Source organism: Vombatus ursinus, unplaced genomic scaffold, assembly GCF_900497805.2.
Source record: "Vombatus ursinus unplaced genomic scaffold, bare-nosed wombat genome assembly UNPS02000749.1, whole genome shotgun sequence".
Taxonomy (NCBI): Eukaryota; Metazoa; Chordata; class Mammalia; order Diprotodontia; family Vombatidae; genus Vombatus; species Vombatus ursinus.
In genome coordinates, this window is record NW_020940527.1 from 21,671,104 (window position 1) to 21,689,014 (window position 17,911).

At 39.0% G+C, this 17,911-nt stretch overlaps 1 protein-coding gene across 2 annotated transcripts in view; it reads right to left on the minus strand.

Annotated features, from left to right (window-relative positions):
* The window catches only part of VSTM4 (V-set and transmembrane domain containing 4), a 135,429-nt gene that overhangs the window by 53,377 nt on the left and 64,141 nt on the right, over window positions 1-17,911 (minus strand). For both annotated transcript variants that reach the window (XM_027861089.1, XM_027861082.1), the window contains exons 5-6: window positions 8,596-8,629; window positions 1,689-1,795 (exon numbers count right to left, since the gene is read on the minus strand). In XM_027861089.1, the coding sequence (XP_027716890.1) occupies window positions 1,689-1,795; window positions 8,596-8,629 (141 nt within the window). The remainder of the gene's footprint in view (window positions 1-1,688; window positions 1,796-8,595; window positions 8,630-17,911) is intronic.

Here is a 17,911-nt window from a genome sequence, read left to right on the forward strand (position 1 = left end):
ACACCATCTTTTCAACTTCCAAATTCAATATGGAAGCTCCCTCCATACTGAGCATATCCTATAAATAGGATGAGAACATAGACACACCCACTGAGGACAAAGGGAGCAAATTAGCCTTTATGTCAGAATCCTTCTTACACTGTTCCTTCATAGCTCCTTCTGTAATCTCTCTTTCTCACAAAGGTGATATCTGGAAAGTGAGCATCTCCTGGCCTACCAACAAGCAGAACTAGAGTGAGCCAAAGTATTGCCTTTGGAATTAACCCCGAATACATTTGTCTATCTATTTCTTCACTCTTATTAAATTATAATACTGGTCTTTCCCCAGAGCATGCTGGAGGAAGTAATACTAATAACTTCACCTAATAACTAATAACTTTAATAAAACATAGAACTTTAAACTTTCTCAAAATACTTTTACATACATTATCACAATTGATTTTCACAGAAACCCTCTGGAGAATGTAGGAGATATTATCATATTTTCTTTTTTAGCCAGATTTGTGATTTTATCAATGTAGGAAGCTTCCAACATGGAAACTCCTTTTCCTGATGCATATCAGCAATGCATCGGTCTTAGAGAGTTGTCTGGGCCACAGAAATGCCCGAGAATCACAGAAGCACAGATTTAGAGATGAAAAGGCACTTAGAGGTCATCTAGTTGAACCTCCTCATTTTAAATATGAGGAAACTGAAACACAGAGAAATTAAATGACTTGCCCAGGGTCATGGAACTAGGAAGTGCCTGACATAAGGTAAGTCTTCTAATTCCAAGGCTAGCCTTCTTTCTATTAGGCCATGTTGGTTCTAATTCCTGTTTTAAAAATAAGAAAACTGACGTTCATAGAGATTAAGGCAAATTACCCATCATCACAAATGAGTTAGGTTCAAAACCAAACCTAAAACAGCCTCACACATTTAATAGCTGTGTGAACCCAGGCAAGTCACTTGAACCTTTTTTCTTCAGCCCTTCATCTGTAGAATGAGCTGGAAAAGGAGGTGACAAACCACTCCAGTATCTTTGCCAAGAAAACCCCAAATGGGGTCATGAAGTCGGACGTGACTGAAATGACTGAATGACAAGGACTAATTGTTATAGAAAATGTAATGTAGTGGAGTGAATAGAGTTCTAGAAGGTCTGGGTTCAAATCCTTCCTCTGGAAGTTAGCAGCTTTGTGACCATGGGCCAGTCACTTCAACTTTCTGAGCCAACGATAATTCTCCAAGACCCTAAGTTACAGACAGGTTATGATATGCTGGGGAGAAGGGAGTTCCCACCCTCATGAAATTGCAGGTCCTGCATAAGAATTATGCAACCATGGGTATAATTACAAGTACGATGCAACCATGAACCTCCATGATGTTTCCATATTTATAAAATTGGTTCCTTAATGTCTCTAGTACCCATTCCCGCAGGGCTATCCTGAGGCTGAAATGAGGTATGTATATAAAGCCCTTTGCAAAGTTTCAGGATATATGTACATTTCAGCTCTTGTTATCATTATTATTGAGGTATTGGCATATTTACTATAGACCTTCAATCTACAGCTTCTCTATCTCTTCTTTCAATCCAATTCAAAAAACATCTATTAGTCAGTGCTTACTATGCGCTCACAGGAAAAATTCCAGACAAATTTTCAGGGCTTTTTGTGCTTTGAGTTTGTGAAGATTTACATCCCTCTCAGTACCTTTGGCAGGAACTGCAGGAGGGACATCAGGCTTCTCTTTCCTCTTCTTGATCTTTTTTGGTTGGAGAGGTGACAAGCTCGTCACACTGGTGACTGTCTCCCCTGAGCTGTGAAGAGAAAGACTCCTTTTGAAGCTCCTGAGCAGCCAGGCAGGAAAGAGACAAACTGACTGGGAGGCAGAGGAGATTTAGAAAGAGACAAAGAAACAGAGACAGATAGGCAGATAGGGAGGAGAGAGAGAAAGGAGGGAGAGAGTTGAAAAGAGAAAGAGGTAGAAGAGGAAGGAGGGAGCAAGAAAGAGGAGAGAAAAAGACAAAGGAAGAGACAAAGAAGGAAGAGAGTAAAAGAAGAAAGAGGGGAGGGAGAAAAAAGATAAAGGAACAGAGATTGATGGAGATAAGGAGGAGAGAGAGAAAGGAAGAAGAGAAAGAATGGAAAGAGCAGAAGTAGAAATAGAAGGAGAGAAAGGAGGGAAAGAGGGAGGAGGGAAAGAGTAGAAGAAAAGAGAGGGGAGGAAGAGAAAAAGACAAAGAAATAGAGACAGGAGGAGGAGACATAGAAAGGAGAGAGAGAGAAGATGAAGAAAGAAAGAGGAAGGTTAGAAAGAAGGAGAAAGAGGAGAGAGAGAGAGAGACAAGGAAACATATAGGGAGAAATAAAGGATAGAGAGAAAGAAGAGAGTGGAGAGTGGAAGGGAAGAAATAAGGGGGAGAGAAAGGAGGGAAAGAGAAAAAAGGGAATAAGAGAAGGGAGAGCAAGAGACAAAGAAACAGAGATAGGGAGACAGAGAAAAGAGAGAGAAAGGAGAGAAAAAGAAGAGAGTAGAAGGAGATGAAAGCGAGATAGGAGGGGAAAAGAGAAGAGGGAGAGAAAGAAACAAAGAAACAGAGATAGGGAGACAGAGAAAAGAGAGAGAAAGGAGAAAAAGAGAAGAGAAAGAAAGAGACTGACAAAGAGACAGCAGACAAGTCCACCCCATGTCTACACCTGTTTTCCAAGCAGTATGACTTAACCTGCCTGATTTGTGCTAAAGAACCAGGGATCCCAGTATTCCCCATCTCCCTCCAAGGCAGGTTAATATCATTCTAAATTTGGGGTATGTCCGTCATTACTGCTGATGAAATGCAGGAGTCATTGTTTTGCCTCCTATCCCACCTGTCATGTCCCACCATTTGTTTGCTTCATGTCTTTTTATAAGGTATAATAACTGTTTTTAAAAGGCTTAAATCTGCACACAAAATCACCCTATTTGATCCTCACAACAACTCTGTCAAATAGTTAGCACAGCTATTATCATTTCCCTATTTTAGAAAAGAGGAAAATGAGGCAGGTAGCTCATAGCACAGCCAAGACTCCAAGTACAGGGCCCTTTGGCTAACTGAACACTGTGATCAGGAACAGAGATTAAAGAATAGGGGCCCAAAGAGATCAACTGAAGGAAAGAATGATAAAAGAAAATGAGGTGATAAACTTAAGAACTCGACCGAGTGAGCTTTTGAAATCACTTTATTCCTCAATAGTCGGAAAGCTTTACCATTAACTAAATCCAGCACTCTAATATAAAAGCTGGCTCTGGTATGAGGACCTGGGTTCAAATTCTCTCTCTAATGATTACTATTTGTGTGATTTTTGGTCAGTCAATTAACCTCTTTGGGGCTTCAGTTTCCCCATGTGTAAAAATGGGGATTGGTCTAGATGGCCTCTGAGGGCCCTTCCACCTCTATGATCCTATTCATGCCTCAGATCAACCACTTACTAGCATCATGCCTTGGGGCAAAGTGCCTAAGCTCTCTGAGTCTGCTTCCTCTTCCAAAAAATGGGAATAATAATGCTGGCACTCATCCTTTCACAAGGTTGATGTGTCCAGGAGAATAAAGTCAGTAAAGCACCTTTTAAGCTGGGGAGCTATACATTAATTATTTATTTGTTAGTTTTATCATTGCTATTACTGATTCTAAGATATGATTCCGCTAAAGTTTTACTCTGATACCTAATTCCAAACCTATAGGTCCCAAACCTATTAGACTTAGAGATGCCCTTGGGTTCTTGAAAGCTCTGCCTGTGGAGTCACTGGCACAGCCCACCAAGCTGGAAAGGCTTGGAGCATAGGCTCAGTGACAGGCTACTTATCTGTTAATCCAGGAATGGCCTAGACAAGTTTCACAGAGATTCTTACCCAGGTTAACTGTAGATTGATGAATTATTTAGATGAAGAAACTTTTGAAGACCAGTTACTAAATCAGAGAGGGCTTGCAATCTGGTGGAGGGAATACCCTTACACACCAAATTAAAGGTCGTTATAGTACCGCGGTATGATTATTACTGTTCTGGATCAAATTAAATGAAGAAGCAAAACAGTGTAGGGGGCAAAAAGTGTAGTAAATTCCTAGATTTGATTGTGTTAGGAAATTAGGCATGAGCAGCACTAATAAGTAAGCATTATCAGTTAGGCTTAAATATACAGCCAAGCAAATGTTTTGTAACACTATTCATTTATTCAATAAGCACTTACTGAACATAATTTTTATGTAAACAGTATCCTATTAAGCATAGGGCTCTGAATGAACTAAATTACTACATTCGTCATTGATTACACCCTCCAAATTCTAGTCAAACTGACCTGTTTGCTCTTTTCCATTCATAATATCTCAACTTCCATCTCTGCAACTTTGCATAGGCTGTGTCCCATGTCTTGAATTATCTTTCTTCTCCTTTCTGCATCTTGGAATCCCTAGCTTCTTTCTATTCTCTCCCCTGCCCCAAATTAGCCCATATTTTGTATTTACTTCTCTGCATATGGTCTATCCCTCTCAGTAGAATGTAAGCTCCTTTGGAACTGTAATTAGTTTCTGTCTTGGTATTCCTAGCATGTAGTACAGTGCCTGGCACATAGTAGTACTTAATAAATGCTAGTTGAATTGATTTGAAGTATTATTTCTGTATTTCTTGTGAAAAGAAGAAAAGGGAAGGGAATAAGTATTTATATAGCTCCTGCTGTGTGCCAGGCACTATGCTAAGTGTTTTACAAATAAATATTATGTCATTTGGTTGCACTACATCATAAGAAGAGAAGAGAAGAAAAGAAAAGAAGGGAGAGGAGGGAAAGGGGAGGAGAAGGAAAAAGGAGAGGGAAGAAAGGGGAGGGGAGGGAAATTTCCAGGCCTACAGGGAAGTTTCCTACCTACTATGGGTTTAAGTTGCTTCATCTGTAAATGAGAGAGTTGAACTAGATAATCTCTAAGGCCTTTTCCAGCTCCAAATCTAGGATCCTAAGAGATTCTCATCTGTAAAATGGGGGCACTGGACTAGAAGATGCTTAAGATTCCTTCTGGCTCTAACCAGATTAAACTATGATTCTCCAACCATAGAACTCCTGTGAATTTTGATTTTTGGTTTCTGCTTCCAACCTGAGGCTGCCATGTGCACAACTGAACATCTCACGGGCCCACAATTCAAATTGTTATCCTCAGTGCATCTTAGTTTCCCCATCAAAACAACAATGCTTGTGAGCACACTTGGCTGACAAACAGCACGTCTTTGTGTCTTGGGTTTCCAATGAAAGGGAAGTGAGGGTATTATCTTAGGGTCCAAACAGTGTGGTATTATATCTCTGACAGGAAAGAGCAAGCTTCTCTGGAGACAGAAAAACTGAGGGAGTTGGGAAAACATGCATGGATGGAAACTCCCTGAAAATGAGGGTGCTTGGTTAGCTGGAGAGAACTGCTATTTGTGGGTAGTTTATTTTTAACATCATTGCCTGATGTTTCTCTTCTCCAGGCTGGGTAAATGCCAACACACTCCATATCCAGGGGGCTTGCATTTGTGGGGTGGACAAAAGCCTCAGGGATTCCTTCCAAATCTTGAGCACTTTCCATCCCAGAAGGATGTCAATTGCTTTGTGCCCTGTTTCTTCCCTCTCTGAATTAACATCCTTCTCCTACAAACCTTAATGTGGTGTAGAAATTGGGAAGGATGAATCGTCCCCCACCCCAACAAAATCTGGTTGGACTTCCAGATTCTCAATGATATCTATAAGAACAGCCATGATGATGATGATGATGACTCTCCTTCCAATGGTGCTTTTAGATTTAAAAAATATTTCCCTAAAAATAACAATTTGAACTTTGAGAGCCTCAGAACTATATACCATAACATTAAAAATTGCATATGAAAGCATAGAGGCAGTATGGGTTAGAGTACTGAGCTTGGTGTCAGAAAGACCCAGGTCCAAGTCTGATCACCTACTTAATGTCTGGGTGGCCATAGGCATATCTCTTAGCCTCTCTCTGCCTTGGGCAACTCCCCTGGATTTTTCTAACAAGTCTTAGATGGACTCTAATCGGTTGGTGGAAGGAGTGACCACACCTAAAGTTCCATAGGATGGCAAAATCACAAATTGTCTGAATATGAGCATATGAGAGTATAGGAAATCTATGAGACTAGATTACATTGAGATTAACCAGTGCAATGGAAAAAGGGCTGGATTTGGAGTCAGGAGACTTGAATTCTGTAATTTCAGTTAATGCAGTTACCGTGAGTCTCAATTTCCTTATCCATAAAATGGGGATAACACTTGTACTTTTGACCTCACAGGGTCATTGTGAGTAAAGCACTTTATAAGCGTTAGAGTGCTATAGAAATATGAATGAATATGAATTATTATCATTTCTTGAGGTACCATGGTGTAGCAACTAGAGAGCTAGACTCAGAATTAAGAAGACCTGGGTTCAAGTCCCAATTCTGAATTGCCTATGGTCTGTGTGACCCTGGGCAAGTTAGTGATGTTCTGTGGTAGAAGTGTCTCCAATGTGAGCTCCCAATGAAATCACAGATCTAAACCAGAAGTTAGTATTTCTTTGGTGAGGGGGAGGATAGCTTTGATAGTGATGATTTCATGAAACAAAATAGACAAAAATATCATATACATATCATAAATAACATACATATAAAATATAATGTGTGTATATATATGTATACACACATATATATGTAGTATTTATATCTGGCTTTCTGCTTTTTAAATATTTTGATTTTTCTTCCAGATCATTCTTTTTTTTTCCTTCTCTAGCCACAGTTCATTTGGGTTACTACTGATGGTGGTCAGTAATATTCCTCTCACTTTTCTGTCTCAGGGAGGAAACAAAGCAGGCTAAAGCCCTAAGGAGAGACAAAAGGTTTCTTGATTCTGTATTATGCTCTGTTATTAGAAGCAAACTACTCAGCAGCCCCAAGTCTTCATTGCTCTCATGCCCTTGGTGTGCTGGGATAATGTCAGCCATACTTGACATGATCATTTCAGAGGGGAAAAAAATCCTTTCAATATTTCCCACATCTTTAACATGCTCTTATCTCAATCATATTGAAAAGAGTGGGCAGAAAATAGTTAGACTTTTTCAATCTCATCTTTCTGGTCTACTTTTAAAGCCTGTATTCATAAACCTTCAGCCTCTTTCCCCCAACTGCCTTTCACTTGACCTTCAGAAAGGAAGACTCATATTACTGAGGAGATCTTGAATCCACAGAAGTGGCAGAGTTTCTTGGGGGAAATAATAAGGTCCATTCAGAAATTGTGCCAATAGTCAGTAACCCAGTCTCTCAACACTTCTGTGATATTATTGCAGGCTCCTTTGTAGTGCTTTTGAAATCCTTTCACCTTGTTTCTCATTTCACCACTCATCATCACAAACTGCTCTTTCTGGGTGGGATCTCACAAAGAATGACACTCATACTAGAAGCTCATCATTTTTGGCTCCCTACTTGTTGATTAACATCAGGACTTGTAAATGTCTGAAAGGATTAGATGAAAGGTTCTTACGCATTGTGCAGAAGGAGAGCTCAAATTAGTTCAATTTAGCAACTAGGCATTATGTTAGGGCAACAAAGAGAAAAATGGTAGTCCCTACCCTTGAGGAGTTTACATTTTACACAGGGGTATGTTGTACTAGGGAAATGAAACATACACACAAGCAAGTAAATCCAAAGCATGTACATGGATATTTCAAGAGGAAAAGGATGCTTATAGCTGTGGCATCAGGAAAGGTCTCATGCAGGGGGTGGCACCCAAGTTGTGGTTCTTGGGAAGCTAGAGGTCAACCTCATTGTAGGAATAGAACACTTTGCTATAGGGAAGAATGCTGCCATCATGGAGGAGATCCATGGAAACATCATCCCATGTGATGATAAGGGAAAACCAAGAGATTTGATTCTCAGATACCACAGATTCCTATAGAAGTCTTCTATGCTAGAACTTTGGGTAGTGGGGTTATAGTATCCTGAGGAGTCCCCATACAGTATGTCTACTACTTCCAGTCCTGCCTCCAGTCTGACCTTCTACTCCACTCAGTGAATTGAAATCCCTTCCTACCAAGGGTTATTTGTGACCCTCTAAATGGGACAACTTCTGCCCCCTACTTGTATGTTGCCTTTCCCTCAGAATCTTTATTCTTTGAGTTCTCCCTTACTTTTGTACTGGGTTAAGGCATTGCATTACCTGGAAGGGATAAAGGACCTTGGATGACTAGCATTTTAGCAAAGACTCAATTATTTGATTAATCCAATATGAGCTACTACTATATTGCAGAAAGCATAGTACCCAGGGAATGGAACACAGGACAAGGAGGTTTTAATGAGGGTAGGGAGAGAAAGCAAGATATAGGCCAGGCTATCTAGAGCCAATGAGACACAATAAACACTATGCTGCATTGGAGAGGATAACCCAAAGAATTAGAAGCTGAGAGCAAATATGTTTGCTGGGTATATGTTTCTGGGTACATGCTTAGAACATCGTGAGAGTAATATGCAGGTCTCTTAGGCAGAGATATGAGTAAAGCCAATTTTGTTTTAATAGCAAAGGAAAGTAAAATGATTCTAGGTTCCCTGGTTGGAAATAGGAAGAAAACAGTCCTACCTGTTCTGGGGGCATTTCACCAAATAATGTTTCACTGTGAAAGGAAAAACAAAACAAAACAGAAGACTGTAAATAAATGCTATTTCATAACTAAGTGTTTTAGGAGTTACCAGAGATTCTGGGGCTTGGGGAAGCTGCCTGTATCGTTATCACTGGACAGTCACTAGTTATGGGGTCCTATAGGGCCCATCTTGTGCTTACCTCTGGCATAATGGAAGTGGGAGGTGGGGACCTAGCAACCATTCCTTGAAACCAATGGAATTGTGTTGTTGAAACTCAAGTCAGCAGCTGAAAAAGAGTCCCAGAAATCCACCCAAACTCCAAGGACCAATTGTGTCAACAGGAATTCTCACATAAGGAAAATTATGACCTAGATGGAACTCAGCTGTGGTGTTATGCATCATAATGTGTTTAGTCTATCAGCCTTTTCCATAAGTGGGGCAACAAAGAGTTCTACCATACAGAATACTGCCTTAAAGCATGTATCCTGTCCATGCTAACTGTTTTAGCTCCGCAGCACTTTAAGTTACTTATTGACACTGGACCTCAGTCATATCATCTGTAAAATAGGAGGGTTGCATTAGATCAAGGGTTCTTAACCTGGTGTCTATGAACTTAAAAAAACGTTTAGTCATTTTTCAGTCGTGTCCAACTCTTTGTGACCCCGTTTTGAGTTTTATTGGCAAACACACTGACGTGGATTGCCATTTCCTTCTCTAGCCCATTTTACAGATGAAGAAACTAAGGCAAACAGGGTTAAGTGACTTGCCTAGGGTCACACAGCTAATAAGTGTCTGAGACCAGATATGAACACAGAAAGATGTCTTCTTGATATACAGCTGTATTTAATTATAATTGGGTTTTTTTGGGAATTCTGTGAATTTTACTTTATGCATTTAAAAAGATTATCCTGAGAAGTCTACTGGCTTCATCGGATTGCCAAAAGGGTCCATAAAACAATAAAGGTAAGAAATGCTGTTCTAAATAATCACTAGGTCTTTCTTCCATCTATAAATCCTATGATCCTATCATTTATCCCTATGTAAACTCATCTCATAAGATTTGGGCCATCACTTTAGCCTGTCAAGGTCTTTCTGGATACTAATCCTGTCATTCAATGAAATATCTCTCTGTCTCAGCAACAGGACTCTCACAGAATTGATAAGCATGGTACCTAAGTGGAGAAACAAAATGTGAGATGGCAGGCACTTTCCTTCCAGTTGAAATCAGTCCATTACTCAGTTTTCTTCATGTATTGTTGTTTCACAAGTTATGAATCCACCTAACTGCACTATCGTTTTGTCTATATTTCTCTGTCTTTTCTACCAGGACATAAAAAGAAACATCGGCAAATTCCTCATCAGAGTACAAACAGATTTAATCTATGGTATCCTGTAGCATGGAACATGAGGGGAGCGGGGGCCAGAGCCCAGGTTTGTTGCTTTTACTTCTTGGTGACTTTTGGTAAGTCATTTACCTCCTCTGACCCTCAGTTTTCTCATCTATAAAATGAAGGGGGTTGGCAAGATGACCTAAGGTCCCTTGCAGCTCTCAAACTCTTACCCTTGATCTGCCCATTTAAAAACTTTGTCCAAAAGAAAATTAGACTCAATCTGGCATGACTTGCTCTTAGTGAACCAATGATGTCCTCTACTGATCACTGCTTCTCTTTCTAGGTATTAACTTTCTATTTCCAGGTACTTTTTATTTTAAATCCATTGTAGAATGTGATCAGGAAAAATCTACAAGAGAGAATCTCAACATCTAACCTCCTTGGTGATATTCCCACTGTCAAATGCAACGTTTTGTGTATGGTTGTTTTTAACAAGTAGAAATGGTCTGAATGTTTGACAAAGGAAACCGTTTTTTAAGACTATAATTTTATATATGAGATCAACAGCTGAGGTCAAAACTAAGAAAGGAGAAAATAAGCCAAAAGAATTCTTCTTAAAGAAGAAGGAAAATGCACAATCTGAAGATGGCTGTGATTTATCTCTATGCATTTCTGATATACATCTGTGGATGACACATGATTTTAAGAATTTCAAATGTTTTATAAGTTTAATTTTTTCTATAGTACTGTGAATTCTGTTTTTTAAAAAAATCTGTTTGGGAAATGATTTGATTCTATTAACTAGCTGATTTGATTAAAAAGGAACCTTGTGTATAGGATTGCTAATTTAGAAGAACTTCCATTCTAGGAGATTTTTTTTTCCCCTTAATAGTATTTTTCTTCCAAAAGATAATTTCCAACATTCATTTTTGTAAAATTTTGAGTTCCATATTTTTCTCTCTTTTTCCCTTTCCTCCTCCCTCCCCCCCCACAAGACAGCAAGCAATCTATATAGGTTACACATATACAATCGTGTTAAACATGTTTCCACATTAGTCATGTTGTGAAAGAAGAATCAGAACAAAAGGGAAAAACCACGGAGAAGAAAAAAAAAGTGAAAATAGTATGCTTTCATCTGTATTCAGTTTCCATAGTTCTTTCTCTGGATATGGTTAGCATTTTCCATCCTAAGTCTTTTGGAATTGCTGTTGCTGAGATGAACTAAATCTATCCTAGTTAATCATTGCACAATGTTGCTGTTACTATGTATAATATTCCCCTGGTTCTGCTCACTTCACTCAGCATCAGTTCATGTAAATATTTCCAGGTTTTCTTAAATCCATCTAATCATTGTTTCTTATAGAACAACAGTATTCCATTACATTCATATACCACAGCTTGTTCAGTCATTCCCCAATTGATGAACATCCCCTCAATTTCCAATTCTTTGCCAGCTTAGAAAGAGTTGATATAAATAGTTTTATACATGTGGGTCCTTTTCCCTTTTTTGTGATCTCTTTGGGCTACAGAACTAGTTGTGGTATTCCTGGATCAAAAGGTATGCACAGTTTGGTTGCCCTTTGGGCATAGTTCCAAATTGCTCTCCAAAATGGTTGGATCAGTTCACAACTCTACCAACAATGCATTAGTGTCCCAATTTTCCCACATCCTCTCCACCATTTATCACTTTCCTTTTCTGTCATATTAGCCAACCTGATAGGTATCAGGTAGTACCTCAGAGTTATTTTAATTTACATTTCTCTAATCAATAGTGATTTAGAACATTTTTTTCATATGACTAGAGATAGCTTTAATTTCTTCATCTGAAAACTGCTTTTTCATATCCTTTGATCATTTATCAATTGAGGAATGACTTACATTCTTACAAATTTGACTCAGTTCTCTATATATTTTAGAAATGAGGCCTTTATCAGAAACACTGGCTGTAAAAATTATTTCCCAGCTTTTTGCTTTCCTTTTAATCTTGCTCGGATTGGTTTTATTTGCACAAAACCTTTTTTAATTTAATATAATCAAAATCATCCATTTTGCATTTCATATTGTTCTTGATCTCTTGTTTGGTCATAAATGCTTCCCTTCTCCATAGATCCGACAGGTAAACTATTCCTTGTTCTCCTCATTTGCTTATGGTATTATCCCTTATATCTAAATCATGTACCCATTTCAACCTTATTTTGGTATAGGGTCTAGGAGGTTTTTGAAGCTAGGATAAGTGTGAGGAAGTAGGAAGTTACTTGAGCCATAGGGTTTATAGGGGGAGGGACCAAAAGAGGAAGAGGAAGGCACATCTTCTGGGAATGGCCACAAGGTGGCAGAGTGAACACACATAGCCTCCCCCTGCTGTCCCAAGAAAGTAATCTATAGACCAGGGAGATGGGAAGTTGGGGGAGATTCCCAGAGGCTCCCTGTGAATTTAAGATGGTTGGCAAGTCTACCAAGGGAAAACGATCTTAGCCTCCTTTCTTCCACATCAGATACTTATGTTGACAAGAAGACCTCTTAGGACTCTACCAGAATTAACATATAGCTGGAGTGTTTGACTAGCATTGCTCTAGAGAAGTTAAAATATCACATTGAAGTGTGGTGTTTTTATGGGATATGAGAGATTAGACAGGGCCTGTCGGCAGCACCCCAAGTCTGGTGGAAACATAGTAAGTGTTTCATGGGGATGTAAATTCAGGAGGACTAGGAAGGTCTCCCTGACCTCTCCCCCTGCCTACCCCTGCTATATACATATATATATACTTATACGTATACATATACATATACATATGTATATGCACATGCAGATACACATACACATATATATACATATACACATACACACACATACACATACATATACATATACACACATATATACATATACACATGCATATACATATACACATACACATACACACATACATATACATATACATATACACATACACATACACATACATATACATATACATATACATATATATGAATATATACACACATACGCACACAAACATATATGTGTGCATATATATTTCTCTTCTTCATCTGGATAGTTTCAGTGGGAGAAAAAGCCTTTTATTCCATAATCAGAAATTATAATTAAAATACAAATACTCTCAGAAGAAAAAAACACATAATTTTTTTTTTCTTATGGGTCCATAGATTTAGAGGTCACCTAGTCCAAACACCCAACCTCCTTTTTTTCTTTTTTTTAGCAGATGAAGAAAATGAAGCTCATAGATGTTAAGTGATCTGTCCAAGGTTAGATAGCTTTACACAGCTAGTTAGTGGAAGATCACAAATTCAAACCGGTTCCCTAATTTCAAATCCAGTAGTCTTTCCACTGCACCTTACTGCCCACTAACATCTGGTTCTTTCTTGTGATCAGATTTTGATTGGAAAAGAAATAGAAACCCCAAGCTAGGAGAAACCATTCTGTGGGCAGATGAGTTAGGGGATAAGGATCACAAGCTAAGGGGACACAGAAAAATCAGGGGAGCCAAAGACAAATTTCAAAGGCTTCCCAATCTTGCTGAGGGCTGGTCCCATCCCTAAAACTAGGGTAACCACTATCTAAACAGCCCTTCTGAGAGATAAATCAGACAGGCAGGGTAGCAAGAGTAGTCATGAAAGGAAAATGCCCTTTAGGTTTGTTAATTAAACAAGAAGGATGGGAAGTCATCATAGAAAAGAGACAGCCAGGTCTAATGAATAGAAAGATAGCCTTAAAAATCAACAAGACTTGTATTCAAATCCTACCTGAGACACATACTGACTGAATGACCCTGGGGAAGTCACTTAATTTTTCAGTGCTAAGCAACTTCCCAAGACTCTAAATTGCAGAGAAGGTGCGCATCTGCATTAATATAGGAAGATTTTGCACTGAAAGATCCCAAAATCAAAGAAATCACAGGTCTAGTCCTTGTATGTTTCATGGCAGAACTATCAGAGACCTCTTGATTCAAGTTTTTACAGCCAAAGGAGCACTGATTTTGAGATAAAAGATATCTTGAAGTAACTCTTGGAGGAAAGTGACCATTCTGGACTTTGTCCTTGTATTTTTGACACTGACCACCAGATCTAGTAATCAACAAGCACTTTTCATTAATAGATTTCCATCAATCAATTAAACACCTACTATGTGCCGGCACTGTAATGGGTGCTAAGATTGCAAAGATGAAATGAAATGCCCTCAAGGAGTTTAAATTCTATCAGGAAGGTAATATATACACATATACAAGTATACACATAGTAAATATAAGGTAATTTGGGAGGGAGAAGGCACCACCATCTGGGAGATCAGGAAAAACTTCATGAAAAAGGTGGTCCTTGAGCTGAACTTTGAAGGAAACAAGCAATTCCAAAAAGTAGAGCTGAAAAAAATAGTGTATTCCAGGAATGGGCGACAGCATCTACTACTTTGCCAGGCTTTATGCTAAATCCTAAAAACACAAAGACTAAACCAAAATAGTCCCTCCCCCCTAGAAGCTTATATCTACCAAAGGAGATGACATGTACATATATAAGAATATACAGAACACATGTAAGGTTGCTGGGAGAAACATCAACAATCTCAGATATACAGACAATACTACTCTGGTGGCAGAAAGGGAAGAAGAATTAAAAAGCCTGTTGATGAGGGTGAAAGAGGAGAATGCAAAATCTGGCCCCATTACTTCCTGGCAAATAGAGAGAGAAGAATTGGAAGCGTTGTCAGATTTTATTTCCTTGGGCTCAAAGATCATTGCAGATGGTGACTGCATCCATGAAATTAAAAGATGCTTGCTCCTTAGAAGGAAAGCTATGGCAGATCTGGAGAGCATACTAAATAGCAGAGACATCACCTTGCTGACAAAGGTCCTGATAGTCAAAGCTATGGTTTTTCCAGTAGAAATGTACAGCTGTGAGAGTTGGACTATAAAGAAAGCTGAGCACCATAGAATCTATGCTTTCAAACTGTGGTGCTGGAGAAGACTTCTGAGAGTCCATTGGACAGAAAGGAGATCAAATAGGTCAATACTTGAAGAAATTAATGCTGACTATTCATTGGAAAGACAAATAATGAAGGTGAAGCTTAAATACTTTGGCCACATAATGAGAAGACAGGACTCACTGGAAAAGACTGATGCTGGGAAAGATTGAAGGCAAAAGGAGAAGAGAATGGCAGAGGATGAGATGGATAGATAGTGTCATGAAAGCAACAAATATGAGCTCAACTTCAGAAGACAGTGGAAGACAGAAGGTCCTGGTGTGCTATGGTCCATGGGGTCACAAAGAGTTGGACATAACTGAACAACAACAATGGTGGGGAGAGTGGCACTAGCCACTAGGGGATCAGGAAAGACGTCATATAGAAAGGGACTCTTAAGTTGATTCTAAGAAGCAGAGGGAAGGAGCAAGTATTCCAGGGATTGGAACAGCCAGCGTTAAAGTAAGGAGCCAGAAGATTGAGTGTCTTGTGTAAAGAAGAGCAAGAAGGCCAGTTTGACTGGACTGTGAACTATAGGAAAAGGAGTAACATATAATAAAATTGGAGCCAGGGCTTTAGATGCCAAACAGAAGGGTTTGTATTTGATCTCAGAGGTAGCAGAAACATACTAATGGTTTAGTAAATGTTTGCTGAATTGAATTCAAGGGCCTCCAGTTAAACACCCCCATTATACAGATGAAGAAACTGAGGCCCACAAAGTCAAAGTGACTTGCCCAAGATCACAGATATAATAAGCAGTCAAGGGAGGATTCAAACCCAGGTTCTCTGACTTGATATCTGTTGTTCTGTCCATTATGCCACATTACCTCTCATTCAACATTCTCCTGAAGGGAAAATTATGATTTCTTTCAGCTTCCCCTTCCCTATCCCCCATCTTCTGCCCTTTTACTTCAAGAGGGGTTTGTGTGTTTATACCAAAGATGACTTCTGCTTGATCAAGTTTCATATAATTCTGCTTGAGTTATTTTTGAACAGAATACCAAGCATAAGAGTAGGGTTTTCCTCACATTGATCCAAAGAATGATGGATCCTGTTGACCAGTGTGTGTGTTAAAGAAAAGAAAATAAAAGTGGAATCCGCAGTACTAGCATGCTGTGGTTGCTCTGTTGACCACCAAGGCTTTACAATACAGCTGGATATGGAAAAAGGACTCCCCAAAGTCTCATGGTAGGAGTTCCATCAGTAACTTTTCACATCTGTTTAGTTTCTGAATCAAAAGCCAAGAGTCTGAAACCAGTGGTGTGGCAAACTCAGCTTGGCATCATCTCTACACCCAGCCCTGTTCTTCCTGACTCAAACCATCGTGAGTAACAAATAAACCACAGAGTTGGACCAAAGCTGACACCACCAATGTTGTGTGAAGTAAGGCAAAAAGGAGTGTTGCAGTCATGGAGTGTTCAAGCTAGAAGGTACCTTCAAGGGAATCCAATTCCCTCATACCATAGATGAGGAAACTGAGGCCAGTAGGTAAGATGACTTGACTTTGGACACCCAGCTAGTAAGTATCAAGAGCAGAGATTCAAAAAGAAGACTTCAAATTCAATGCTCTCTCTACTACCATTTGCAGTTTTTCTTCTCGGACTAAACTGGTTCTGCAAGAATAAAACAGGTCAATCACATATGTGATTTTGAAAGGAATTTCTTCTTCCTACTGTGATCATCCTTAAGGACATTCATATATGATTCATTCCACAGTTTCTGAAATTTCTTTAGCCCTCAATATTCTTATAAATTAACTTACTGTTCTGCAAGCTCATTTTTGCTGCTCCCCATACATGACAGTTCATCCTTTATATGTATTCCCTGTTATGTGTTGTCTTCTTTGCCGAGAAGGCACTCCCTCTTCACCCCTGCCTCTTAGAATTGCCCATTTCCTTCTAAGTTCAGCTCAAAGACTGCCTTCTCTGATCCACCCTGCCCCACATGTGCTAATACCTTCTCCCTCCCAAATTATCTTGTGTCTACTCTGTATATACCTTGCATATATTGTATGTATATATGTGTGTGTGTATATTATATATGTATATGTATATACACATATATACACACATAGATGTACATAATACACACATATGTGCATATATGTATATATGTCTATATATGTATACACATGTAGTTGTGTGTGTGTATAGTTTTCCTGATAGAATATAAATTCCTTGAAGGCAGGCAGTGTTCCATTTTCATCCTTGTATCCTTAGCACCTATCACAGTGCCCATAGATAGCAGGTGTTTAATTGATTTTTGAAAACTCACCATTTCATTTATGGTCTCACAAACTGCTCACCTTCCCCCCAGGTGTAAAATACTTATCCTCCTCACTTTCATCCCTTAGAATCCTTAGCTTCTTTCAAAGCACAGCTGTCGTCACCTACTCCAAGAAGTCATTCCCAATCACTCTAGCTGTTCTCTCTTCTTTCAAATGATCTTGTGTTTTTATTATGCTGTATGCTCCAGTAGAATGTAAGTTTCATGAGTGCAGGGGCTATTTATTGTTATTATTTCTGTCTTTGTCCTTGTATCCCCAGTGCCCAAGATAGTACCTTGTCTAAATCACATGCTTAATGAATTTTTCCTTAATGAAGCAGAACATGAATAAGAAAGCAGTGTGGCATAATGGATAGAGTTGGGCTTGGAACCAGGAAGACCAAAGTTCAAGGCCCACCTCTAACATATTGGCTGTGTAACCTTGAGCATGTTACTTAATTTCTAAGTGTCCTAGTCAGCTTTCTAAAACCAAAAGTTGAAGAGAAAATACAGCCTTCCATTGGTAGAGGGAGTTTTCTTATTCAAAAATGCCTTATATGAATTAAATTATAGGTCTAGACCCTTCCCCTATACTTATGTGTAAGGAGAAAAGAATGCCAATAAGCAACTTCTAACATCTTTGTGAAGAAGAAGAAGAAGAAAAAGAAGAAGAAGAAGAAGAAGAAGAAGAAGAAGGAAGAAGAAGAAGAAGAAGAAGAAGAAGAAGAAGAAGAAGAAGAAGA